The sequence below is a fragment of the Thamnophis elegans genome, chromosome 3 (genome assembly GCF_009769535.1).
Source record: "Thamnophis elegans isolate rThaEle1 chromosome 3, rThaEle1.pri, whole genome shotgun sequence".
NCBI classification, from domain to species: domain Eukaryota; kingdom Metazoa; phylum Chordata; class Lepidosauria; order Squamata; family Colubridae; genus Thamnophis; species Thamnophis elegans.
This window is the reverse complement of record NC_045543.1, coordinates 48,988,962-49,015,970: the sequence shown is the minus strand read 5'-3', so window position 1 is coordinate 49,015,970 and position 27,009 is coordinate 48,988,962. Positions and strand designations below refer to the sequence as shown.

Here is a 27,009-nt window from a genome sequence, read left to right as displayed (position 1 = left end):
CAATTTCTATGACTCACTGATTGACCTTAGGCCTCACCAACCTCACAAAACATTATGCAAGTAACAGTGGGTACTAAAACTGTGTGGGCTATTTTGTACAGCTTGGAGGAAAGCAGAATGCAATTCTAATAAGGGAAGAAATCAATACATAGCCCGTCATCTCAAAATATACAAAGTGCCAACGCTAGTAATATCATTATTAAATATTTATAAAGGCTGTATAGCAAATCTACAAATGCTGTCTTCAACATACAATCTTATTCCAGAATGTTCTACTTTAAAATGCAGCAATAAAAATATTTATTTGTGTATTAAATTTCTACATTATCCATCTCGCCTCAAGTGACTGCCAAATTAGCTGGTTTAAAAGCAAAATTAAGGTGAACATAGGATTATGTTAATCAGTGATGGGATTCAAATTTTTTTACTACTGGTTCTGTGGGTGAAGCTTGGTGGGCGTGGCAGGGGAAAAATTATGTAAAATCTCCATTTCCTCCCCACTCCAGGGGAAGGTTACTGCAGAATCCTCATTTCCTCCCGATCAGCTGGGACTCGGGAGGCAGAGAATAGATGGAGGCGGGGCCAGAGGTGATATTTACCAGTTTGCAGAACTACTCAAAATTTCCTCTACTGGTTCTCCAGAACTGATCAGAACCTGCTGAATACCACCTCTGATGTTCACCCAAATCAAGAAATTGGAAATTAAAACAGATGCCTCTATTATAGATATATCTCATTAGATTAATAATGCCATGCAAAATTTTGACTTAAGGCAATTTGGTAACATTTTTTCAGCCAAAGATAAATTTATATTTTGAGAGTAAGTGATGAATACATACACAAAATGGCAGGGATATCTCCCAATTTTCAGTATAATTGCCATTGGCAAACAGTCAGAAAACACATGAGAAGTCAAATTAGTTCAGAAAGAATCCCACTTGCATAAAACCTTTGTAGAGAGGATTGTATAAGATCTGCATTTGGTGAATGATTGTGGAGTATTTATTTGCCAAGGCAGCAACCTCAGTTTCTAAAATCTCTGGCTATGAAATTTGACTGAATTTGAGGTAGCCTTAATTCTGGATTTTTTCTACTGAATTTCCTTGATTTTTGTCAAGGAATTTATCAGTATTGATTTATAGTTCCAAGCTTCTTCCCTGCTTTCTGGTTAATCAGCTTGTGTGATAAATAGAATTTGTTAATGATGCATAGTTCATATTTTAATGTTTCCAACAATAAACATAATTAATCATGTTTCTTAATGAGAAGAAATTAATATAGTAATTGGTTGGCTATATGCCATCAAGTTGATATTGGCTGTTAGCAACCACATAGATTTTTTGCTCCTTCTGAATGTTGTGTTTATATACATTAACCAAATGCATAGCAATTAAAATGTAAATGCAACATAAAACGCTTTGCAATATGTACTTAATCCATACCTTTTCCCCCTGCAGGTTCCAGTTGCACATTGTTTAGGACCCATAGGACATTACAAGAGAAAATTCTGTTCTGTGTGCAGAAAGCAGTTGGAAAGTCCAGCATTTCGCTGTGAAGGTAAACTCCAAAGAGATTGGATTATGCTACTAGTCAGCATAGCTTAATTTCTCTGTTAATTCCTTTTTCCCTGATTTTGATCTATGTTTTTCTATGAAAAGAAAATGTATGAGTGTTTTTTTTAATCTTTAAAGAAAGTCCAAAGACTTGCTGGAAAAAAATTCAAAGGAAAACCTGTATTCTCCCTTGCATTGGAATTGGGTCTGCCAATGAAACATTCCCTTGTGTTTCATGGCATTCACCACTGAACGGGGAATTTATGCTTGTTATGTATAAGAATTAGAATTAGAATACTTTATTTGGCCAAGTATGATTAGACAGACAAGGAATTTGTCTCTGATACAGAAGTTTTCCTGTGCACCACTTGGAGAGTCCAAGCGACAGGTTAAATCAGTCTGGTTGCCCTGGGACTGAGGAATCTTTTTCCTTGGCCACGCCTCCTTGTGCTCCTTGGCGCCAGATTTTTCCTCAGTCTGCCCATTCAGGACTTATATTTGTGAGCTCCAGCGTAATTTATCTAGGCTTGGACTCTCCTTCTAGTATTTCCCTTTTCTTTCCCTTAATTTGTTTTGTCTATAATTAACAGTTCAGTTGTTTCCCCTTTTTGCTTCACGTCGTTTGAATTCTCCTAGAGACTTGAAGGTAGGTGTGGTGGTGGTGGGTGCTCTGCTGCGCCACCTTTGGACGGCAGCGGGGAGCTGCCGCTTTTGCTTTAAAACGCGGCAGGAGTGGTGAGGTTTCCGGTGGCTGCTGCCGTTTCTCCTTTTGGTTGGAATTTTTTTTTTGGCGATTTTCTCACCTTTGGAGGGCGTAGCCTGCCGCAGAGGGATGCACAGCTGCTTCAATTCGCGCAGCCGCTATCTTTACCTCCACCTTCTCCCTCAAACCGGAGCGGCAGCCAATTGGGAGGGCCTAAATTTGTGCCTTTTCTCTCATTGGCGTTCCCTCTCAGCCACGTTTCTGCAGATAGCCGCAGGGTGGTTAGCTGGCCTTGACCGGGTCTCCGGCTTGGTCATTTCCACCCGCAGAATTTCCCCAAGCAGCGCTGGCATTTTGGCCACCTGGTGGTCATACACCAGCACAGGGAGGATTTTTATGTTATTTTTTTTACTTTTATCCACTGATCCTCCCTTGATCTATCTGCCTGATCTTGCAGCCTCGGCTCCTTTTCCACCTTCTCACCTCCCGTCGAGTGGCTGGATTCATTGGAATCATTGCAGAGCCCCAGTTTTACTCCTCTGGACTTTTTTCTACAAACTGTTCCTGCTTCCACAATATCTGTGTGTCTTCTGATCCAGCACCAGCCACCAGACCTCTACCTGTATTGGCCTATTGTCTGAAGTCTATGCCATCAGGCCATGGAGCATCCTGGCCCATCTGACTCCCCTGACGGTAGACCAGGTCTCTCTCAAGCCCCTAGCAAAGGAACTTCTGCAGGCAGGGGCAAGGGGGTAATGAAGGGCAGGGTGGCCAGTCAGGATAGCTATCCCTATAAGGCACATTCCATGGCGGCAACTAGGGATGCAGAGAGGCGGCAGAGGGCCCTCAACAAACAATTCGAGAAGGCCCAACGCCAGGCTGTGAGGGAGTACCCTCAGCCTACCCCTCCTGTTGGGACAGTCATTCCACTGCTCCCAAGGGAGGATCGCCTGTCCGTAATTGATGAGGAGGTGGACTCCCAGGACCTCTCCCCAGATGGGTCCCTGGCTGAACCAGGCTCTCCTGCTTTTTCATGTGTCTCTGAGTCAGGGCCCGCCCACGAGGACCCTAACCCCGGGGGGCCTCAATGATCCCATCCTTGCCGGCATGTTCCTCCTCCTCCTTCCATTGGTTCGGACTCTGCCATAGCTCAGGAACCTGAGTTATCAGCCCACATGCAGGCGGTGGTCGCCCGTGCCATTTCCCAGGGCATTGCCCAGGGGATACAGAGGCGTGACCAAGCACCTGTCACTCCCAGCTCCTCTCAGCCCAGGCAGGAGACTCCCTCCACCGCCAAGCAGGTCCGTCACCCATCTCTGGAATCCTCTGTGCTAAGCGAGGCTTCTGTTTTGGAGGACGCGGATCAAGAGCAGGAGCAGGAGCTCTCGGAGGATGAGGACCTCTCAGGCCTCTTTAAGACTAGCCTATTTAAGTCCATCTTGCACAAGACTAAGAACACCACCCAAGTGGGTACCAAACCTAAGACCGTGCAGGGATCCTCGGATGCTGTTCCGGTTAACCCCAATACTAGCATGTTTAATGTTCAGGCACCTCAGCAAGAGCTGGTGTCAGTCCCAGATCTCTTTATGGATGTCATTCAATGGCAGTGGGCCCAGCCTGGCTCCCTGGCTGTACCCAGTGGCGGGGACAAGAAACTGTACTCAGTTGACCCCGTGCTGGAAGACATCCTGGTACTGCCATCTGTAGACCCCCCTATAGCGGCTCTCACTTCTAATTCAGTCCTTCCCGCTGACTTGTTGGAAGGCCTTAAGGCAGAGGACAAAAAAGCGGAGAAGGCCTGCCACAAGACTCATCAGACGACGGCCTGGGCCATTAAGGCTTCTTCCTCCGCATCCTTCTTTAACTGAGCCTCTCTCATTTGGCTGCGTGAGCTTCAGGCTAAACTACTGGCAGGGGACACTCGTCTTCGCCAGGACATAACAAAAATTATTGCGGCGTCCCAATATTCGGCTGATGCCTCCCTTAATGCGGCCAAATTTGCTTCTAGGGCATTAGCGTCCAACGTGACCTCCTGCTGCCTCGTCTGGCTCCGTCACTGGCAGGCGGACCAGAAGAACAAGTGAAAATTGGCGTCTGCCCCGTTTAAGGGGTCCAAATTATTTGGGGACGTATTATACCCCTTCTTGATTGAGTCCAAAGATAAACTGAAAGTTCTGCCCACCCTGAACAAGAAACAGGATTGTAAATCCTCTCCCTATTTCAAGAGGCAGTCCTTTCATTCCAGTGAGTCTGCAGGGCTCTCTTCCACTTCCTTGAACAGACCCGTTGGTCAGTTGGGAGATAGATCCCAGGGCAGGCAGTCCTTTCAGGACAGGGGTAGGCAGCAGTTCAACTACTGCAGGTCCAATCATGGTGAGGCTTTCAACAGGCCCTTCCGCAAGTCCAAGTGACCATCATCGGTCCCCTCCCATTGGGGGCCGGCTCCAGCTGTTCGCTCCCCAATGGGCACTGACCATGGAGGATGCCTGGGTCCTCCAGACTGTCAGGGAGGGGCTTTCCTTGGAGTTTCTCTCCCAACCTCCTCGGAATTTCATCCGCTGTCCAACCTCCTCTTGCCCTCTCAAGAGGGAACTCATGACCCAGGAAATTGGCCATCTCCTGGAAATCAATGCTGTAGAACAAGTTCCACCCAACCAGGAAGGGAGGGGATTTTATTCCATTCTCTTCCTGGTGTTCAAGCACTCAGGAGGGTGGAGATGGACCTCAAGAACCTCAACCGTCACATCGCATACAGGAGGTTCAAGATGCAATCCCTGCAGACTATCCTAGCGGGGGTTTGTCAGGGGGACCTCCTCATGTCCATCGACTTGAAGGAGGCTTACCTACACATTCCCATTCGGCCACAACACCAAAGGTTCCTGCGGTTTTTCTATGCTGGCTGACACTACCAGTACAGGGTCCTTCCATTCCGCCTGTCGTCGACACCCAGGACCTTCACAAAAGTTCTGTCAGTGGTTGCAGCGCAACTCAGGTGCAGGCCCGTAAGGCTTCAATGTTACCTGGACGGCATTCTCATCCAATCGTCGTCCAGGAAACAGGCCTTACGGGACCTCCACATTACAATGAGGTTCCTCAGGAGTCACGGGTTCTCCCTGAACCTGGAAAAGAGTCATCTCATCCCAACTACCAAACTCATTCATCTGGGGGCAGTGATAGACACTTCAGCTTGCAGGGTGTTCCTTTCCCAGGACAGGATAGTCAGTTTAGTATCCCTGACCCGCAAGGTTCCGGAGTTGAGGCAGGTTTCCGTGCTATTCCTATCACAGCTGTTGGGGAAGATGATCTCCTGCATCTCGGTCATTCCCTGGGCACGTCTTCTCTCCAGAGAGTTGCAGTGGCTTCTCCTGACCCATCAAAGAGCCAACAGAAGCAACTCATACATGAAGGTGCGGACTCCCCCGACCGTAAAGAGGTCTCTCAAGTGGTGGCAATCGACGGCTCTACTGAAGGGACACCTGTTCAAAGAGCCACGAGAGTAGTCATCATGACAGATGCCAGCCTTGTCGGTTGGGGGGCATACATGCGACATCGCGTAACTCAAGGCAAGTGGTTTCCAGCTGAAGCAGTCTGCAACATCAACTTCTTAGAGCTGTGAGTGGCCAAACTCGCCCTGCCACATTTTCACCGGGACATTCTTCATCAACATGTCCTCCTGATGACAGACAATGTGGCCACCAAGGCCCATATAAATCGCCAGGGCGGCACCAGGAAGCTCATGGCGGAGGCCCTAGGCAGGTGGGCGGAGCATCACATTGCATCCATTCACTCTGACCACATCTCGAGAGTGGACAACATGCAGGTGGACTGGTTGAGCAGGACCACCATAGACAGTGCAGAGTGGCGTCTGGATCTGACCCTGTTCAACCAGTTGTCTCACAGATTCGGCACCCCAGTGATCGATCTGTTCGCCACCCGAGAGAACACGCAGCTCCAGGGCTTCTTCCCCTGCTTCCACTCACCAGGGGTGGAGGGGATGGATGCCCTTCGATGCAGATGGTCTCAGGGTTTTCTGTACACCTTCCCACCGCTTCCGCTTCTACCACAGGTAATCTTCAAGATCATAACGGAAAGGGCGGAGGTCCTGCTCATAGCTCCCCACTGGCCCCGCAGGTCATGGTACGCTGATCTCGTCAGCCTGTCAGTGTCATCCCCATGGCGGATTCCTCGGAACCAGGTCTCCCTCAACCAGGGGGCCATAGTACACTCGGACTCCAATGGCTCCAGCTGGCCAGCTGGCACTTGAGGGGGATCTCCCGAGGAGCGAGGGCCTGTCGGAGGAGGTTGTACATACCATCCAGGCATCCAGACGACCATCAACAACCAGGATATATGATTCCACCTGGTCCACTTTCGCCAAGTGGTGTGACAACTACTATCTCGATCCAGTCACTGTACCTGTTTCCCGCATACTGGACTTTCTACAAGAGGGCCTAGACAAAGGTGTCGCCCCCAATACCCTTCGTCGTCAGGTGGCGGCACTTTCCACCGTCTGATCCGGCGACCTGGCCCAGCCCCTCAGCAAGATCCTGAGGGTTCGTTGTTTCCTTAAGGGCGCCTCCAACTTACGCTCTCCAGTGATTCACCGCTATCCCACCTGGCAGCTATCAGTGGTCTTACAGGCTCTTACCTCTCCACCATTTGAGCCTCTACGTATGACATCTCTTCGTCACCTCACCTTAAAGACTGCCTTTCTTATTGCAATACCATCCGCGAGATGCATCTTGGAACTGGCGGCCTTATCGGTCCGGGAGGATCTATGTGTTGTCCACCTGGACAGGGTCATTCTGCATCTGGACCCTGCCTTCATCCCGAAGGTCAACACCTGGTTCCACAGGATGCAGGAAGTAATCTTGCCTAACTTCTGCCCGCACCCCAATCACCCGAGGGATCGTGGTTGGCACAAGTTGGATGCCAGACGAGCCCTGCGTATATACATCAGATGCTCTGCGGACTTCTGCAGGTCAGAGGCCCTCTTTGTTTCATTCCAGCCTGGCTCCTTGGATAAGAAGGTGACATCTTCCACGATCGATAGGTGACTCAGAGCATGCATTGCAGCTGCATACGAACACCAGTCCAGGGCAGTACCCCGACGCATTACCGTCCACTCCACTAGGAGTGCTGCAACCACCACAGCCTGGGCCACCCAGGCTACCATTGAAGACATCTGCAGAGCGACTACTTGGTCCTCACCATCGCCCTTTGTCAGAAACGATAAATTGGACATGTATGCCTCGGCCGAGGCATCTTTCGGCAGGCGGGTTCTACAGGTGATTGTTTTCACGACTGAATGCCGAGACTGTTCTTCTGCCCACCCTAGTGGCATATAACTTGGCTATGTCCCGTCGCTTGGACTCTCCAAGCGGTGCACAGGAAAATGACCATTGGGCTTACCTGAAGGGTCCTTTTCTGTGCACCGCGGGAGAGTCCAACCCACCCTGGTTCGCTCAGTCCAGGGATTCGTGACCATCGTGTGAAATTGGACTTCCTCTACCTGATTCATCATGCTTCCAGCCTTCACAGTTCCAGACCATCTCAAAATTCTGGTGCTAAGGAACACAAGGAGGGGTGGCCAAGGAAAAAGATTCCTCAGTCCAAGGGCAACCAGACTGATTTAACCCATTGCTTGGACTCTCCCACAGTGCACAGAAAAAGACCCTTCAGGTAAGCCCAATGATCATTTTCATTGTACATGCAAAGCAATAGATTCTTCTTCTTCTTCTTCTTCTTCTTCTTCTTCTTCTTCTTCTTCTTCTTCTTCTTCTTCTTCTTCTTCTTCTTCTTCCTCTTCCTCTTCCTCTTCCTCTTCCTCTTCCTCTTCCTCCCCCTCCCGCTCCCGCTCCCCCTCCTCCTCTCCTCCTTCTTCTCCCCCTTCCCTCCTCCTCTTCTTTCCCAATAGGGGAGGGATAAAGAAGATAATAAGAAGGATAAATGATAATAATACAGCCATACTATATTGTTAAATATACTATACATCAGTGGCCCCCAACCTTTTAGGCACTAGGGGCTCGTTTTGTGGAGAGAGGTTCTTCTGCAGACTGGAAGGAGTGTGGTTTCCCATGCTGCTTGCAACCCGTTAATGGCAGCTTCACTGATTTGTGGCATGCCATGGACTGGTGCCGGTCCACGAACTGGTGCCAGTCTATGGACCAGGGGTTGGGGACCTCTGCTGTACATATATGTTAGACAGCACTGTGAAATTTAGGTGTTTAGCAGATCACCTAATTTAAATAACTTTTAAATTTGTATTCAGAATGCTTTACTTACAAATTCTATAAGGATAAAGCAGTTGTAATAGTTTTCTAAGGGTTATCCTGGAAAGAAGTAAATATAGAGATGCACGTGGGTAAACAGACACAGAGGAAAGTTAATTTTGATTTTGCCCATTTATTTCAGTGTGTGAGATACATGTACACACAGACTGTGCCCCCTTTGCTTGCAGTGATTGCCGTGAGTGCCATCAAGATGGTCATCAAAATCATGTGAGTGTATTTTTAGCTGGTAACACTTTTATCAAAACATTAAATGTTTTGTTAGAAGGAAAACTAAAACAAGAACAAAAATAAAACAGAAAAAATGAAAAAATTGCCTTTGACTGTATATGCCTCTATGTGTCTGTGTGTATATGAGTGACTTTTACATACTGTACCTGTACATTTACATAAATATTAAACACTGTTGTAAAATATCATTAATATAGTTAATTAATGGTGATGGGTTTCAATTAATTTCCGAATTTCTTTGTTGGTGGATTACTTTTCAGTTAAATAAATTCCCCACACCTTTAAATATTGCTGATCAAATGAAAAATATATCCTAGCTTTTCAGTGTTTTTCAGTAATAATTTGGTACATAATGACAACAATTAATTTGAATCCTGAGTCATGCAAATGTGATGGGCTCTATACAAATTTAGAAAGAGCACCTTTGGGACAATAGTTTATTATGTGTATATGGTGTGTGTGTGTGTGTGTGTGTTACACACACACATATGAATTTGTATGTATGTATGTATGTGTATATGTAAAAACTATAAGTTAGTCCTCAAATTACAACCATTCATGAACTGAAAAAAGTAATGTATGACCCTTTTTCACACTTACGACCATTGCAGCATCCCCATGGTCACGTGAACAAAATTCAAGTGTTTGGCAACTGACACATATTTGTGATGCAATAGCAATAGCAGTTAGACTTATATACCGCTTCATAGGGCTTTCAGCCCTCTCTAAGCGGTTTACAGAGTCAGCATATTGCCCCCAACAACAATCCGGGTCCTCATTTTACCCACCTCGGAAGGATGGAAGGCTGAGTCAACCCTGAGCCGGTGAGATTTGAACCGCTGAACTGCAGAACTGCAGTCAGCTGAAGTAGCCTGCAGTGCTGCATTTAACCACTGCGCCACCTCGGCTCAATATCTTTGGATGTGATCACCTGAAACCTTCTGATGAGCAAAGTTAATGGGGAAAGCTGTATTTGCTTAATGACCGTGTTACTAACTTAACAACTGCAGTGATTCGCTTAACTGTGGCAAGAAAGGTCATAAAATGGAACAAAACCTCTGCTTTCTTCTGGGTTACTTTTTATAAATATTTACCAGTATGGTCTGTTGGGTAGTTTTTGGATACTTTCTCATCCAAGTACCCAAGTTTGACCATATTAGGGCAAAACATTATCATGCTCTCTTAATGTAATTATTGTGATTCTGCTTCTCCTTTATAGGATATGTACCATCATCATTGGAGGGAGGGAAACCTTCCACCAGGCTCACGTTGCAAAGTTTGTAAAAAAACCTGTGGCTCTTCTGACGTGCTCTCGGGCATGAGATGTGAATGGTGTGGCATCCTGGTAAGTATATTAAGGCTTAGGCAAGTCTCCAAAGAAACAAAGAATAAATTTATTCCAAGGAAAGAAAGTTGTTCTTCAAAAGACCTTTATCATAAGTGTGCAAAACAAAACACTATATCAAAATGTACATGAAACCACACAACATCTACTCTGGGAAACCATGATGTCCTTTGTGGTGGTCCCTAGATTAATAATAAAAATGGTTATTTGAATTCATAGAAGGTATTGGTACAACGCAAAATTAGAGATTAAATGTTTAGCCTTCAAAGCAGAACATTTATTCCTTCTGAATAGCAGCATTAAATAGAAAACTGGAATTTGGTTTGAGGGAGAGAAATAACCCGTGATTATTTCCACCATTAAAACCTAGCAAGCAGAAGTGGGACTGGTTAAAAAAAATCAAGACCACAAAGATGTGACTGAACCTGATTCAGTCTGCCTGTTTTTCATGGCCTCCATCTTGCCCTTTTGCCCACACTCTGTGGACATCTCTGTAGCTGAGAGAAAAGTATATGAGGAAGTTTTGGCAAGGTTTCAGCATATAGATAGTCCTTGTTTAATAACCACTTATTCAACAACTGTCCAAACTTAGAAAAGCACTGAAGGAGTACTACTTACGACCAGTCCTTAAAGTTCTGGCTTTTCAGTGTCCCATTGTCATGGGTCTCCTATCAGGTCACTCAACAACCAGCTTGGATTTCCATGTTCAGATCATCGTGATTTGCAGCCTTCCCGGGTGACTCCCCGCAAGCAAAATCAGTAGGGAGTTGGAAATCCTCATTTAAAGACCTGCAGTAATTCACCTAAAGATGGTAACTGGGGCTTGCCAGAACTGTTGTTGCTTAGCATTCCAGTTGTATGATTTTGCATTGCTTAGCAACAGAAAGTCCAGCCCCAATTATCGTCATTAAGCGAGGGCATAAGGTGTGCCTTATCTCTTTTCCCTTTTAATATTAAAAGCAGGCTATTAAAGTTTCACCTGAATTAAACTAGAAAGTATTTTTTTCCTACTGTGCTGTCAGAACTTGAAACCACCCAGGCACATAAAATATATTTGGCGCTGTGGCAATCAAGGAAGACATGTGGTTAATCTTTTACCTTAATTAGCAAACAAGATAGAAAACATTCCAACAATCAGCAATCCAAAATTCCTGGATGTTCTGTTGGCTACTTATTAAATCAAATAAGCTTCAGAATTATTAGCACGGTGTGTGTGTGTTACAGATGGTAACATTTCTGTTAGTTACATATACATGGGAAGGAGGGAGCCAGTTTCGTCTAGTGCAAGGGTCGGCAAACTTAAACTCAAAGAGCCATTTGGACCCGTTTCCCACAGAAAAGAAAACACCGGGAGCCACAAAGGTCCTAACCAGAAGCCCCCCTGTTCAATTCTGGAGCTGACCGGAAGTTCAGTTCCCCCACCATAGAGTCTCCTCCTAGCGCGGCATACTTTTTCCTCTACCTGTCATAACCGAAAGCCCTATCAATTGTGGAGGCAACTGGAAAACCCTCCCCTTTCCATAGAGTCTTCTCCTGGCGCACTGTGCTTCTCTCCCCCCCCCACCCCAGAAGCTGCTCTCAAAATTGTGGCACCGATCAGTGATGGAGCCGCAGCAGAGGGAGGAAAGAGCTGTGGCTCTGGAGCCACAGTTTGCTGACCCCTGGTCTAGTGGTTAAGGCAACAGGCTAGAAACCAGAAGACTGTGAGTTCAAGTCTCAAGTCATGAAAGCTAACTGGGTGACCTTGGGCCAGTCGTTTTCTCTCAGTTTAACTCACATCACGGGGTTGTTGTGGGGAAGATAGGAAGAAAAAGGAGCAGTGGATATGATCACCACCCTGGGTTGTTTATAAAAAACATAAAGGAGGGATACTAATTAAATAAAGTTTAAAGAATTAAAAATAAATAAAAAAGACTGAAAGAGTTAGTTTGGTGTAATGGATAAAGCAGTAGGCTGAAAACTAGGAAACTGAATTCTAATCCTGCCTTATGCACAAAGCTGGCTGGATGACTTTGGGCCAGTCTCCCTCTCAGCCATCGGAAGAAAGCACTTTAAAAAAGACCTGTTGGGACTTGTACAATTGTTACCAGGAATCAAGACTGACTTGGAAACAGACGTGCATAAAAGAAGTCTGATATCTTGAAGTAGAAACATAGAGTAAGAGTAAACTTTAAAAAAAACAAACAGATAAATGTTAACTGTTATTTCTGATGCTATCAGTACTTATTTTATAAAAGAACGGAAACATTCTTCTGTTCAAACGATTTCCTCATTCTTTGTAAGGGAAATCTGATTATCCTAAGTATGAACTTTCTTCCTCCCTTAAAACAGTTTGTAGTTCCGAGTTTATAGACACTCAAATTATAATCAAAGTTCACATATTCACATATAATCAAAGTTCACGAGCCGAGGTGGCGCAGTGGTTAAATGCAGCACTGCAGGCTACTTCAGCTGACTGCAGTTCTACAGTTCGGCTGTTCAAATCTCACCGGCTCAGGGTTGACTCAGCCTTCCATCCTTCCGAGGTGGGTAAAATGAGGACCCGGATTGTTGTTGGGGGCAATATGCTGACTCTGTAAACCGCTTAGAGAGGGCTGAAAGCCCTATGAAGCGGTATATAAGTCTAACTGCTATTGCTATTGCTATATGGATTTGTATTTGTGAGAAATTAATAGTGTCTGTAGTTACAGCTAAAAGAATGCTGAATCATATAGCACTGAAAATATAAGTATTCTCACCTCTGAGCTGCATAGCAGTTTTTTGGGGCGGGAAAACATTAAGTTTGTCAAAACTCCCACCATTTCGATGTTTTATCGCTGCCACTGTAGAATATCACAAATTACTGAAGATGAAATGTAATGTTGCAACCTCTTGGCTATACCAACACAGCATCTTGAGAATTTGATGTTGTGTTTTCTGTAGGCTCATGCCGCTTGCTGTGTGATTGTGCCTCTTGAGTGTACTTTTGGAAGATTAAGGAACATGATTCTTCCCCCCAGTTGTGTGCGATTATTTTGTCGGAACTTCAGTAAAATGCACTGTTTCCGAATATCAGAAAGCATACAAGCAGAGCCAGGTAAAGTTCAGAAATTATATTAAACTGTTCAGAATCATGTTAAACTGTTTCATTGTTGTTTTCTTACTCTCTCTTTCTTTCTCTCTCTTTCTCTTGTATTCATATTATTATGAGTTATTGTTAAATAAATTATGACTTGATTTGGTCTGTTACAAGTAGTCTTTGTTTAGTGACCATAATTCAGACTGGCAACTCGGTCATTAAGCAAAGCAATTGCGAAGTGGAACCGTTACTGTTTTTATGATCTTACTTCAGATTTTCTTTGCTTTATAGGCGGCCTAAAACAGTAAATGTGGGCACTGTTAGGTAAGCTCCCCATTGGGAGAGCGAGTACGTTCAGAGAAGCGTTGTGAGAGTTGTGTTGGAGAACACACAAACCAGCATATAGAGACACTGCAGTTTAAATAGGCTTTTACTTTCGTGGAAATAGAAGTATCAGAGTCCATCAAACAGTCCAAGTCATATACGGTTAAGACAGTCAGTCATCAACGTCTTTCAGTTAAGGGATAATCCAAATAACATAGTCCAGTATCAGATAATCAGTTCAGTACTCAAAGTTTGCTAGCAGTTGCAAAACTTACAATAGCTCACGGCACTTTCTAACAGCCAGCTTCCAAAACACTCAGATCAGATCAGCCAAGCATCTAACAAACAGAGAGCTAACATTCATTGTGGCTCCCTCTTATGGCCGATTGAGGAAAACAGCAACCAATCACATTTTACAGTATGATTTAAAGAAAACAGGTACAACATTGTTACATGATTTATATATTGCCAACCCAACCGTTAGATTATATTCCTAACAGGCGCTGGTTACTTTTTCATCACCTTTGTAACTGCAAACAGCTGTTGTAACTGCTGACCATGGTAGTTACAAAACAAGGACTACCTATAATATGTTATCACCAATGTGTAAATAGCTATTCTGGCAAGTGATTTGAGGATTATGTTTCTTCCAAGGGTTAGAAACTTTGACAGGTTTGTAGGTTTCAAAAAAATATGAGATGAAATGGCTTACCCAGCTCAAAATATCAGGAAACTGTGGTTTTGGGGGGGGGGGGTGTTTTGAACTCACTAAATATAAGAAAACGCTTTAACCCTTTACTGGAAAAGGATGGTGGTGACAGCAAACTAAACTAATATTTTGGCAAAGTAGTAAGCCATTATAAAATTTAAATTCTTAGCTTATCAAAACACATAGATTGAAACTATAGTTTCCACAATTCTAAGCCAACACACCAAATACAAATTTGTGGTGGAAAAAAAGAGGCCATTATAGCACAACATGGGATAGATTTGGTGATCAGACAAATATGCAAACTTTTTTTTAATCCTGTGATTTATTTTGCTTGGGTTATCCCGGGGGTGGGGGGGGGACATAGTTTGGAGTCTAAAGCAATATTTTGCTGCCCTCTACAGTACATTTTTGACCAATATTTTCATTTTCAGGAAAATTTATTTATTTTATTTAGCAAATTTATATAGCTGCCAATGTCAGAAACCTGTCTTTGGATGGCCTATTTAAACACACACACACCCATTCAATTGCGTTTAATTCTCAGAGACTTCCTGGAAAGGTCCTGCAAGGTTTTTCAGAAGTGGTTTGTTATTGCCTCCTTCTTAGGGTTGTGACAGTGACTGGCCCAACACCATCAGTTGGTTTTATACTCAAAGCCAAAAACTCCCAGTCTCCCAGTTTCTAGCCTGATGCCTTAATCACTACAGCAAACTGGCATGCCAATTAAATTTAATTATTTAATTAAAACAAACATAAATAAAAAGCCAAGATACTTTCTTTTTAGATTTTTGGTAACTTTTTTCTTGAGTTGTCATCCACCTATTTGTATTCTTTAAGTTACAAAGTAAGCATTTCCCAACATATTACAGATTTACCAATCATCTGTTGGCTTTTACTACCAACCAATTGTCATCACTATTTAAATCCATCTAGGTTGCCAACTAGTGGTGGGATTCAAATAATTTAACAACCGGTTCTCTGCCCTAATGAACAGCTGGGTAGGTGAGGCTTGGTGGTCATGTGACTGGGTGGGCGTGGCCAACTCAACATCACTTGGCCTTAGCTGTTACAATGTAATAAGGGTTAACTGGAGAGGCAGTTTCTGTAAGCAGGGCAATAAAGATGAGGCTAGAAACAACACCAGAATGTTTGTTCCTAAGGATTAGGCCTGTAAAGTGGAAAAAAACGAAATGAGATTTCTTCCAAAAACCAGTTCTCCGAACTGCTTAGAAAGTTAACAACTGGTTATCCCAAATAGATGAGAACTGGGTGAATCCCACCACTGTGGGATTCCCACCACTGTGGCGTCTTAATTCCTGTTTTCTCCCAATTTTTCTTCCTAGAATCCCCAGAATTTAACATGCTTCCTCTTAGTGTGTTATATTCTCCTGTATGGGAAACACTATTCTATGAGGAGCTAAACCAATTGATAGTCTCAGCTCTGTCCGTCAGCTAAGAGAAGGAATGGCAGAACCTGGGAATGGAATCAAAAGAGGAATAAACCTAGCCACAAATAGACCTTGAATCCCATTGACCTTTTTTTAGGATGAAAGTAGAACTAAAGTAGATTCTTATACTTAAGCATGAGCAGTAAAAAAAATCAGTTTAATTGGAATTTCATGTGTGATCCGGGTCTTTTGTACCTGATGCCAGCTGCCTAACCAAAAACATGTATTTTGAGTTTCTCCATGGATTCAGGGACCCCAATAAGAAGCCGAATATAGGTTGTTGCAGTATCATTTTCTTCTTCATAAAAATAATACATAAAATGTAATAAATTTGTGCCAGGTTTTTTGATGCAGGAGCAGAATGTTTCAGGGTTAATGAAGTTTGCACATCTCTGCTATGAAACAGTTTCATTGTGGCATAGGGATTTTTAATCCCCCAAGGGCATAAATGTCATTAGTATCCTGATTCAGAACTCTTCAATATGTAATGGATTATGTCAATGTAAGAAGAGCAATATTGGGAGCCTGTTTCTTCTGAATACTGTAGTAGATTTAAAACAATACATCATCCTCCACATAAAATGCCTTTCCCAATTTTTCTTTCGACAGATGATGACGATGATGTCGATAGTTCAACACAATCATCATTAAAAGAATCCCAGGTTTCAGCAGATTCAAGTAAGTGGCATTTGATATTAAGTACATATTCTCTCCAGAGCTCAAAGGTTTATACACAGATAATCTGCATTTTTTTATTGTGCAAAATGTTCAGTCAAAAAGATTGTCGAGAAGTTGGTGTAGAGCAAGGATGTCAAACTTGCGGGCCAGATGTGTCACGCTTTGGCCACACCCACCTCCGCTTTAGTGAAGGGGGAAAAAGTTGCTTTACGTCACATGATGACAATGTGATCAGTGGTGGGTTCTGGGCGGTACAGCCTGATACGGGCGAACCGGTGACCACTGCTCCCAGCGGCCACTGTGCCAGAACGGTGTTTCAGTGGGCCTGCCCACCCCTCCACGTTCCTTACCTCTTTTTGAGGGAAATGGGCCAATTGCACACGCATGCACAGCGTACTGTGCCTGTGCGACATCGCTGAGCAGCTGGGGCGTCGCAGGGCAGTCGCATGCACGCAGAGCGCACATGTCCAAGGTGGACGTCTGGCCCTGTCACAGCATACCGGTTGCGATAGCATCCGGAACCCACCACTGAATGTGATGCTGTGAGTTTGACACCCCTGGTGTGGAGATTCAGGAGGATGATCTTGCAGAAATATGCAGGAACCCTCCTTACCTGAGCAAAAAGTGATGAAGCACCCTTTAAAATCCAAACAAAGATATAACATTTGGAAATTGTTCAGGGAGATGCCTCCTTAATTCAAGTATAAGAAGGAGAAGGAGCAACACAGTCTGACTTGTTAGACTTTGTTTATAGCCAGTCTTAATGAACATTTTAGCCTTTTTTGGAGATTATTTTCTCATATGGCCTACTAGCTCAGCTGACAGCTAGCCAGCTCTTGTTGTAATTGACAATATTATTATTAAACAATGATTAATTCAAGCTGTTTGTGTGATTCAGCCCTTTAAAGTGTCTGCAAGGCAGCTTCTTTGAAATATTACGGTAGCTTTTTATTATTGAATATTTAAAAATATGTAACATAAGGTTAAAGCTGCTAAATTAATCAAATATCATAACTATAAAATGACATATGAAAAGAAATCCGCTGCTGTCTCTATTGAATTAAATATCTGTATTCATTGTGGTTGATTAATTGTTTATACACTAGTTTCAATGTGATTTAAAAAGCAAAATTTATTTTTTTTACATAAAAGAATCCTCAAGATATTACAGATCTCATTGCCTTTTGCATTGTCACATTTAAGAGCTCCTTATTTTGTTAGCTTATCTATTGTACTTTTTAATAAAATTGTTATTAACAATGTTTTTCTACAGCGTAAAAACAATATAAATTTTGAGTTAAAGAGAAATAGAAAAAAGTAATAGAAAAGTGAAAAAGAAATATAGAAAAGAATAGTAAAGAAAGAAAAAAAGAATAACAAAGAAGTGACTTCTGGTCTTCTTAACAGCAGTTATAAGAACTTTTATATATTCTGCCCCCCCCCCTTTAAGGTTACATCAAAGTTTCCTACTTTCCATAATGTAACCTTACTAGTCTTCTGATCGATAAAATCATCAGTTCATTTTTCTTTTTTCAGAAAAAAGTCCCTAAGGGCTGTCCAGTTTTCAATAAATGTAGTGGCTGATATTTCTCTAAGCAAACAATTTTTCTACCTCTGCTAGACTTCTGTACCAATGCTCCGTTATGGGTATTTCAGAATTTTCACACACAAACAATCGTATATAAAAACAATCTGCAATTGTTTTTTTTTTTCTAGTTGTCTGTGCATTAATCCCTACTAAGAAGTTCTTGGTTCAGTTGAATCTGTCTCCATAATTCTGTGTATCACCAAATGTATTTGAATTCAAAATGTTCTGGCTTTTTTTACAAGTCCATCAAGCGGGATAACAACATGATTCTTCATGTTTTCCGCATTTCCAACATACTGTATATTTGAAGTACCTTTTCTCACGATAGATAATTTTTCTGGAGTCATATACCAATGGTGCATCATTTTATAAAAATTCTCCTTTAGATTATAATGTGAATTTCAATCTTTTCAGCTACATTTTCCCATTGTTCCAACAATGTATGTACCAAATTCTCAGCCGATTTTATCCTATACCTTTCATGTGTTCATTTTCCATTTCAGATTTCAGTAAGAGTGCATTCATTTTGGCAATTGCATGTATCATCATTTGTACATTACAAATTCTGTCTTCTATTGTTCAGTTCCAGTTTGTTATCTACCTTAAATCTTTCTCTTAACTAATTAGGAGATGCTTTTATTTGTTGTACTTTTCAGTCATGAGGTCTCCAAGAATGGTTTAAAATGCTTTCATTAAGGAAGCTTTGATTTAAGGAACGGGGATCACTTTTTCCTTTCTCCAATAGCCTTCCTATTGATTTAAGAATCTTTTCATGCGCTGGATACAGAGATAGTCCTCTGAAGCTTTTCATACTGAAGATAAAATATTTGAAGGTTCATCTTGTCTTCCCACTATCCCTCCTCCGCATGAAATATTTTCTGCTAGGGCATGGGAGATGCCATGTGTTTCCATGGATTCTGAAGCACCGCTTGAAGTTAAATCCAAAATATTCCATGTAGGATTCATTGTCCTATTTTCTACCATGTGTTCTCTACCATGAAGTCTGATTGAATTCAATAGGTGTTCCTGAATAATGGTGTATGAAAATTTAATGATTTTCTTTCTAATTACATAAACCTCTGGATTTTGGACAATTCTTTCTTCTCCTGAAATCATCTGTAGATTTTTTTGGCTGAAGTACAAATCTAATGGGACATAGTGGCTCAGTGGCTAAGATGCTGAGCTTGTAGAGCAGAAAGGTCAACAGTTCAGCGGTTTGAATCCCTAATGCCACGTAATGGAGTGAGCTCCCATTACTTATCCCAGCTTCTGCCAACCTAGCAGTTTGAAAGCATGTAAAAATGCAAGTAAAAAAATAGGGACCACCTTTGGTGGGAAGGTAACAGCGTTCCATGCGCCTTTGGTGTTTAGTCATGCCGGCCACATGACCACTGGGACGTCTTCAGACATCGCTGACTCTTCGGCTTTAAAACGGAGATGAGTACAGTCCCCTAGAGTCAGGAATGACTAGCACGCATGTGTGAGGGGAACCTTTACCTTTATTTATAAATCTAAAGTTATCTTAACTATGGGAGAAGTTTGATTTTATGAAATCATAAGTCGTCGGACAGCAACATCTGATTTTATGAAATATAAGTTAACAACTTTAAATATAAGTTGTTCTCCAACAAGTTATATTTAAAAAGCAACTATTTAAACCAACATGTTTTTAAGACCTTTCCAATACCTTCAGGTTATACTGAATATTTAGCAGGATTTAGTATACAGACTTTTTAACATTATTAAAATTTTCAGAAGTAGGACACAAAGTAACAGAATCTCATGGACTGAGCCTTAAAATATTGTGAAGCCTCGATTAAGAAAGACTCAACATTTTTATTTCTGATTCATAGTGTGTTTTATTTATTTTATTTTATTTTTATATGAATTAAAAATGCACTTGCTAATTGGTTTTAGTTTTTAAATTCTATGTATTTCTGTTCTCAGAGAACCCCAAACAATTTAAAAATTTTGAATTAGAGTTTTGGAGGCTTATTTTACTTGTATCAATATTTCTTTCGCTCTTGGGACCTCATAAGCTTTTTCCCCTGAGCTGTAAAGTGAAATTCATAGCATGGAGTGTTGAAGATCATATTGGTTTTGTCAGTTTTATACGCTTTTTAAAATTGTGCTGTGACTCATTTTTTGCTGGATAATAAAATTATTATTGCCTTAGGATGATAAAATGGAGCAAACTTCATCTATAAATGGAAAGTGGGTATGACTGTGGATGTGATTTTGTGGACCATTTGAATGGAGGCTTATGTAGAAATGGAGTTTAGCATTATGGCTTATATGGCTTGATGGTTTATACCACAGATGGTGAACCTTTTCGGCACCACCAAACCGGAACAGGTGTGCATGTGCGTGCACGGGAGCACTGAAAATCTGAAGAACAGCTGGCTGCCACGTGCATGCCTGTTTTGGGCCATTTTGTGGGCTGTTTTCAGACCGTTTTTGGGCTGTTTTCCACGTTGTTTTTCAGGCCATTTTTGGGGCAATTTTCAGGCTGTTTTTTTCAGGCCGTTTTTTGCCCCAAAACAGCCTGAAAATGATCTGGATTTTGGTCCTTTTCATGCCATTTTCCCACGCTCCGGCACCCTTGAAGACCAGTTGGCAATGGCGTGCATGCCCACAGAGAGGGCTCTGCATGCCACCTCTGGCACACGTGCCATAGGTTCACCATAATCGGTTTATACTTATGAAGCCTATGGTTAGAATGCAGTATTGCAGGCTAACTCTGCCCACTGCCACGAATTTGATCCTTATGAGGCTCAAGGTTGACTCAGCCTTCCTTAGTCAACCTTCTGAGGTTGGTAAACTAAGGACCCAGATTGTTGGGGGGCAATATGCTGACTCTGTAAACTGCCCAGAGAGTACTGTAAAGCACTATGGGGTGGTATATAAATGTTAAGTGCTGTTGCTGTTGCTATGAAGGCTGTACAGCCATAAATCATGGTTTTGCGTAATTAGCATTGGTTCTCAAGATCTATTTAGATCCGGATATTGCTAGAGCATCCAGGATTGTAAATGAAAAAGTGCCAATACATTTTTTAAGTCTCTAGAATAATGAAATCCACGTGTCTTTTAAGTCCACCTGTCTTAAAGTTGTCAAGGTTCAGAAACACTCACTCCATTAAAGGACTTCTGATTGATGGCTATCTAGCTTCTGATTAAAAATTGATAGGTCTTAATTTTGTCTAATTCCCTGATCAGGACATGATTCACTAGAGCAGGAGTGTCAAACTCGATTTCATTGAGGGCCGCATCAGGGTTGTGTTTGACCTTGGGGGCCTGGGGTGGGCATGGCCAGGGTGAGTGTGGCCAGCTTGACATCACTTGTGCTGGTGGCCCGAGTGCTCTGTCAGCAAGATGGCCTCCCAAGCTCTATTTTCGGCCATGATGGCTTCCTACAACACTCTGCTTGGGAGGGCCACCTGCAGCCCCCCTGAGGTCTGTTTTCACTGGCAGAGGCACCATGAGCTGGTACTTAGCAGAGGTACCATGATCTGGCAGCTTTGTGGGCCAGATCTAAGCACCCCAGAGGCTGGATCCAGCCCATGGGATTTGATTTTGACACCCCTGCACTAGAGCAACATTTCTCAATGGGAACTTCAATACCTATGGATTACAACCGTCAGAATTCTGGGAATTGAAGTTAATTGACAGGTCTTAATTGACAGGTCTTAACATTGCCAAGGTTGAAAAACGCTGCACTAGAGAATCTCTGACTGATGACTTACTAGCTTCTGATTAAGGAGCTGTAGCAAATTACCACTCTTCATGTGGTAATCTATACTAATGGATGACAGCTAGTACAGTCTGATAGCTTATGAGTGGAAGAGAAAATGTTTTTAAAATTGTGCTGTGACTTTGTGCTTATTTCGTATAGATCAGATGTTACTTGATATAGCCTCTTTGATCAGTGTAAAGAATAGAACTGCAATCACAATCAATTAATATTACAATTAAGAATTAACCTTTTGAACACCTCAACAATTTGGAGGTGTATGCTACTTAACTGTATTTCTTGTGTTACATATTAAAATGCTTGTTTTTGTTTTAGGTAAACAAATATTAAAAATATACGATGGGAATGATGCAGTAAAACGTAATCAGTATCGTCTTATTACAGTTCCGAGGATTGCAAAAAATGAAGAAGTTGTGGTAAGAATGCCAAGAGACCAAACTGTTTATTGAAAATGCTGAAGAATTTAATTCTGTTTGGAAGAGAGACTAATAATTTGGTTCATGAGTTATTCTTTTGTCGCAAAACAGTAACTAGTGAGAAAGTAACCAGTAGCTGGTATAGTACTGACATAGATATGTGTTTTTAAGTTTTATCTTAATTTTCAATATATTTTACAGTCTTTGCCATTTGCGTAATGCTGCTACTTGTATTCTGAGTTTTGATTGACTCTAAATGGTGAATCAACATTTGGAGGTTATTCAGTTATGTCTACATAATGGGCTACCAATTGTCACTGTATCAACAAAGGAGATTAAGTGAAGCTTCTGCGAAGTTGAGTGCGATGACTGAATAGGTTCATGTTGATTTTTTTTAGTAAATTTAGGAAAATAGAAGTTGAATGAAGTTGAGTTTGATACTGAATAGGTCCATGTTGATTTCTTAGTAAATTTAAGAAAATAGATCACTGTTGTTTTTTCTGGAACATCAATGCAATTTCTCAGTCTATACCAGTGATGGCTAACCTTTTTTGGATCGCGTGCCAAAAGCAGGGGCAGCGCAGGGGGGTTGTGAGCAGGCATGCCCACACCTATAATGTTATGTGCTCAATCCCCCGTGTGCCTACAGGCACCCCCCCTGCTTTTGGACCCATTTTTTGGACCCAGGCTCCAGAGGCTTTCTAGGAGCCTGGGGAGGGTGAAAACAGCCTCCCCTGCCCTCCCAGAGGCCCTCCGGAGACTTCAGGAGGTTTCCCTGAAGCTTCCGGAGGGCACAAAATGGTCCTATGGGCAACCCTGAAGTTTGGGAATGGTGACTTCCAGTTTGCCCATAGGGCCGTTTTTCACTCCCAGGAGGCTTCCCTGAACTTCCAGTTTGCACATTGGGTGGTTTTCCAGAGAAGCCTCCGGAGGGAGAAAAATGGCCAAAAAAGAAGGCCAAAGTGGAGCTGACAGGGCAACGCATCCCATGCCCTCATAAATGGCTCGGCATGCACCTGTGGCACATGTGCATGGATTCGTCATCATGGATCTATACTGAGACCTTGGAATGACTAAATAATTTCCCATTCTGAGGCTAACCGGATCTGATCCCACTTAACATTTTCAAGAATAATCTAGGATGGGGTACATTGGTAATTGGGACGCAAGATGATGCATTATGATAGAACTTGCCAAGACTGAGTAAAGATTAGAATTTCATACTTCCTTCATACTTATCACGAAATCTCTCAGGGGAAATTTAACTGCTGATTGGGACTGTGTAATTGACGTAAGTGAGGGCTGTATCACCATTCCATTCAGGCATATTCTTTTGATTTTTTTAAAAAACAAGGATTTACTGTTGTAGGAGGCTGCACTGAGGGCATACTACATCAGTGATGATCAACAAGATTACGAACTTCAGACATTCACTCAGCAGGCCTTGTTTTGTGACGACATCATTAATAGGAACGATACGACTGAAGAGGCGCAGCCGGGTTCTGTCTTCCAAGAAGCCGTTCCTGAGGCATGGGTTATCAGAGCTAAACCTAAGGAGAATGAAGTCATAAAGATTTATCCCGGCTGGCTGAAGTGAGTCATCTTGTTCACAGCAAATTCCAATTCCACTCTTGTTGTATATTTATTTACTCAAAAGACATGATCCACCCAAAATATAACAGGGGAAAAAATATCAACAGACTAGGTAGCATGGTCAGGTCAACCTTAGGTTACTAAATCCATCAGAAACCAGGTTTTGAAGGAATATCTGTGCTGGGAAAAGAAGAAAGAGAAGAATACAATTAAATGGGAATGAGGCACAGGGAAGAAAGAATTGGACAGGGAAGGGAAAGAGAGAGAAGGGAGGGAAGGAGAGAGGGAGGGAGGGAGGGAGAGAGAGAGAGAGAGAGGGAGAGAGAGAAGCCCTGTCTAGACATAACATGGATTGAATTCTTGAAGCAAACAGCTCTTTCAAAGCAGCTGCTAATCTTCATGCTAATCTTCAAAGGCATCCATGCCTTGCAGCAACAAATTACTGTAGTCCTATCTAGCTCCTGTTTAGACCTCTTCTTTTAGCAGCTGCTTCTATATTTACCAGGGAATGCAAGAGTACTTCCCTCAATTCATATATCCCTCTTGTATGAAGGATATAAGAAGGTTGAAGTTGACGTCTTACTTGCTTGGAGCTCTGTACCTAGGGACTATCTGAACATATCTGTGTGTCTTGTTTGAAAACATTTCTTGTTTGACTTCCTGTCCAAGTGTTAATAAAGTCAGACAGAAGGTTGCTAGTTACTACTATGGCATGATATCAAAGTACTGAGGTTATTTATTCTACAATGTCAACCTTATACATAAACAAACAACTTAAGAGTTAGTTAAGTACACCCAGGTATTCAGTACATTGCATTGCTATAACGCCATTTAGGATATGGAAAGTGCTTTTCTTTTTCTTTTGTGTGGTTTAACTGTACACTACAAATAATAGCAAAATTGAGATTAATTTGTAGATCCTCTTTGGTGGGATTGAAAAAAGTGCCCCCCCCCCAAGGCACATTCAGTGAGGCCACAACCATTATATTGTTGACTCAATTTTTTGGAATGTCATAAAAAAAGGCTCTTGCCCAATCCTTGGAATCAATCTCTCCATATTGGATCATCAAAAATTGTTGATAAATGGCCCTGAATTTTCAGAAAAATAATATTTATTTGGCTTTTTAATTATTTATTTATTCATATCTTGCCTTTATTATTTTTACAAATAACTGAATGTGGTGGACATATACAACAACACACTGTTGTCCTTCTGTCCAACAGCACCAACACTGTCAGATGGGTTGGGTAGAAAAAGAGAGAAAGAGAGAGAGAGAGAGAGAGAGAGAGAGAGGGAGGGAGAGAGAGAGAGAGAGAGATTGGTTCAAAGTCACCCAGCTGGCTTTAATAGCTAAGGTGAGTCTTGAACTCACAGTCTCCTGATTGTGTTGGCACAATTTCCATGTGCAGAAACGCAAACAGCTTACTCTCTTGCAATCTCATCCTTTTCAATCTCTCTGTGGGGCGTAGGGGGGGTACCCATTACTCAGGCATAGGTCAACACATACTGACTATAGTGGCCATCATGTGACAAAGGAATGCACCAAAGGTTATAAATGGTTAGGTTTAGGTTAAGTTTATTTATAGGCCGCCCTTTTCCCTGAGGGGACTCAGGGTGGCTTACAACTTATATAGGAAGGGGAAACATACAAAGACATATAGGACGATACATAATTAAAAGAGTAAAGCAACATTCATTCAACATTTGGGCGGGGATGGAATATGATCTTTAACCCCAGGCCTGACGGGATAGCCAGGTCTTGAGGGCTGTGCGGAAGGTCTGGAGGGTGGTGAGGGTACGAATCTCCACGGGGAGATCGTTCCAAAGGGTCGGAGCTGCTACTGAAAAGGCTCTCCTCCGCGTAGTTGCCAGTCGACACTGACTGGCAGATGGAACTCGGAGGAGGCCCAATCTATGCGATCTAATGGGTCGTGAGGAGGTAATTGGCAGGAGGCGGTCTCTCAAGTACCTAGATCCACTACCATGAAGGGCTTTGTAGGTGGTAAGTAGCACCTTGAAGCGCACCCGGAGATCAACAGGTAGCCAGCGCAGCTCGCAGAGGATAGGTATTATGTGGGCGAACCGAGGTGCACCCACAATCACTCGCGCGGCCGCATTCTGGACTAGCTGAAGTCGCCGGATGCTCTTCAAGGGCAGCCCCATGTAGAGCACATTGCAGTATTCCAGCCTAGAGGTCACAAGGGCACGAGTGACTGTTGTGAGAGCCTCCCAGTTCAGGTAGGGTCGCAACTGGCGCACCAGGCGAACCTGGGCAAATGCCCCCCTGGTCACAGCCGACAGGTGGTAATCAAAAGTCAGCTGTGGATCCAGAAGGACTCCCAAGTTGCGAACCCTGTCTGAGGGGTGTAATATTTGACCCCCCAGCCTGAGTGATGGAACACTGGCCGAATTATTGGGAGGAAAACACAACAGCCACTCGGTCTTTTCCGGGTTGAGTACAAGCTTGTTAGCCCTCATCCAGTCTCTAACGGCTTCCAGACCCCGGTTCATCACGTCCACCGCTTCATTGAGTTGGCATGGGGCGGACAGATACAACTGGGTATCGTCCGCGTATTGGTGATATTTTATCCCATGCCTCCGAATGATCTCGCCCAGCGGTTTCATGTAGATGTTAAATAGTAGGGGGGACAGGACCGACCCCTGCGGCACCCCGTATGTTAGGGGCCTAGGGGTCGATCTCTGCCCCCCGACCAACACCGACTGCGACCTGTCCGAGAGGTAGGAGGAGAACCACTGCAAAACAGTGCCACCCACTCCCACCTCCCGCAGTCGTCGCAGAAGGATACCATGGTCGATGGTATCGAAAGGAGAACTAAGATGGAGCCTCCATCCCTGGCTCTCCAGAGATCATCGGTCAATGCGACCAAAGCGGTTTCTGTGCTGCAACCAGGTCTGAAGCCGGACTGGAATGGGTCTAGGTAGCTGGTTTCCTCCAAGGACCGCTGAAGCTGGGAGGCCACCACCTTCTCAACAACCTTCCCAATAAAGGGAAGGTTGGAGACTGGACGGTAGTTGTTAAGGACGGCTGGATCCAGAGATGGTTTCTTCAGGAGAGGTCTCACCACCGCCGCTTTAAATGGGCATAAATTAGCCACAAAGTAATTTTCTTAAGCACTGTTGTAATTTCAAACAGTTACTGAATGAGTGGTTGGTAAACAAGGGTTACCTGTACCTTATCTAAAGAATGGATTGGTGCTATATGTGATTTGTCAACATTTTAATTACCGTATTTTTCAGAGTGTAAGACGCAGGTTTTGAAGAGGCAAATTTTAAAAAAAGGTAGGTAGATAGAGGGAT

At 43.0% G+C, this 27,009-nt stretch overlaps 1 protein-coding gene across 2 annotated transcripts in view; it reads left to right on the top strand.

Annotated features, from left to right (window-relative positions):
* The window catches only part of DGKQ (diacylglycerol kinase theta), a 104,271-nt gene that overhangs the window by 44,008 nt on the left and 33,254 nt on the right, over positions 1 to 27,009 (top strand). For both annotated transcript variants that reach the window (XM_032214714.1, XM_032214715.1), the window contains exons 3-9: positions 1,458 to 1,557; positions 8,671 to 8,756; positions 9,997 to 10,122; positions 13,045 to 13,198; positions 16,274 to 16,342; positions 21,997 to 22,097; positions 23,467 to 23,690. In XM_032214714.1, the coding sequence (XP_032070605.1) occupies positions 1,458 to 1,557; positions 8,671 to 8,756; positions 9,997 to 10,122; positions 13,045 to 13,198; positions 16,274 to 16,342; positions 21,997 to 22,097; positions 23,467 to 23,690 (860 nt within the window). The remainder of the gene's footprint in view (positions 1 to 1,457; positions 1,558 to 8,670; positions 8,757 to 9,996; positions 10,123 to 13,044; positions 13,199 to 16,273; positions 16,343 to 21,996; positions 22,098 to 23,466; positions 23,691 to 27,009) is intronic.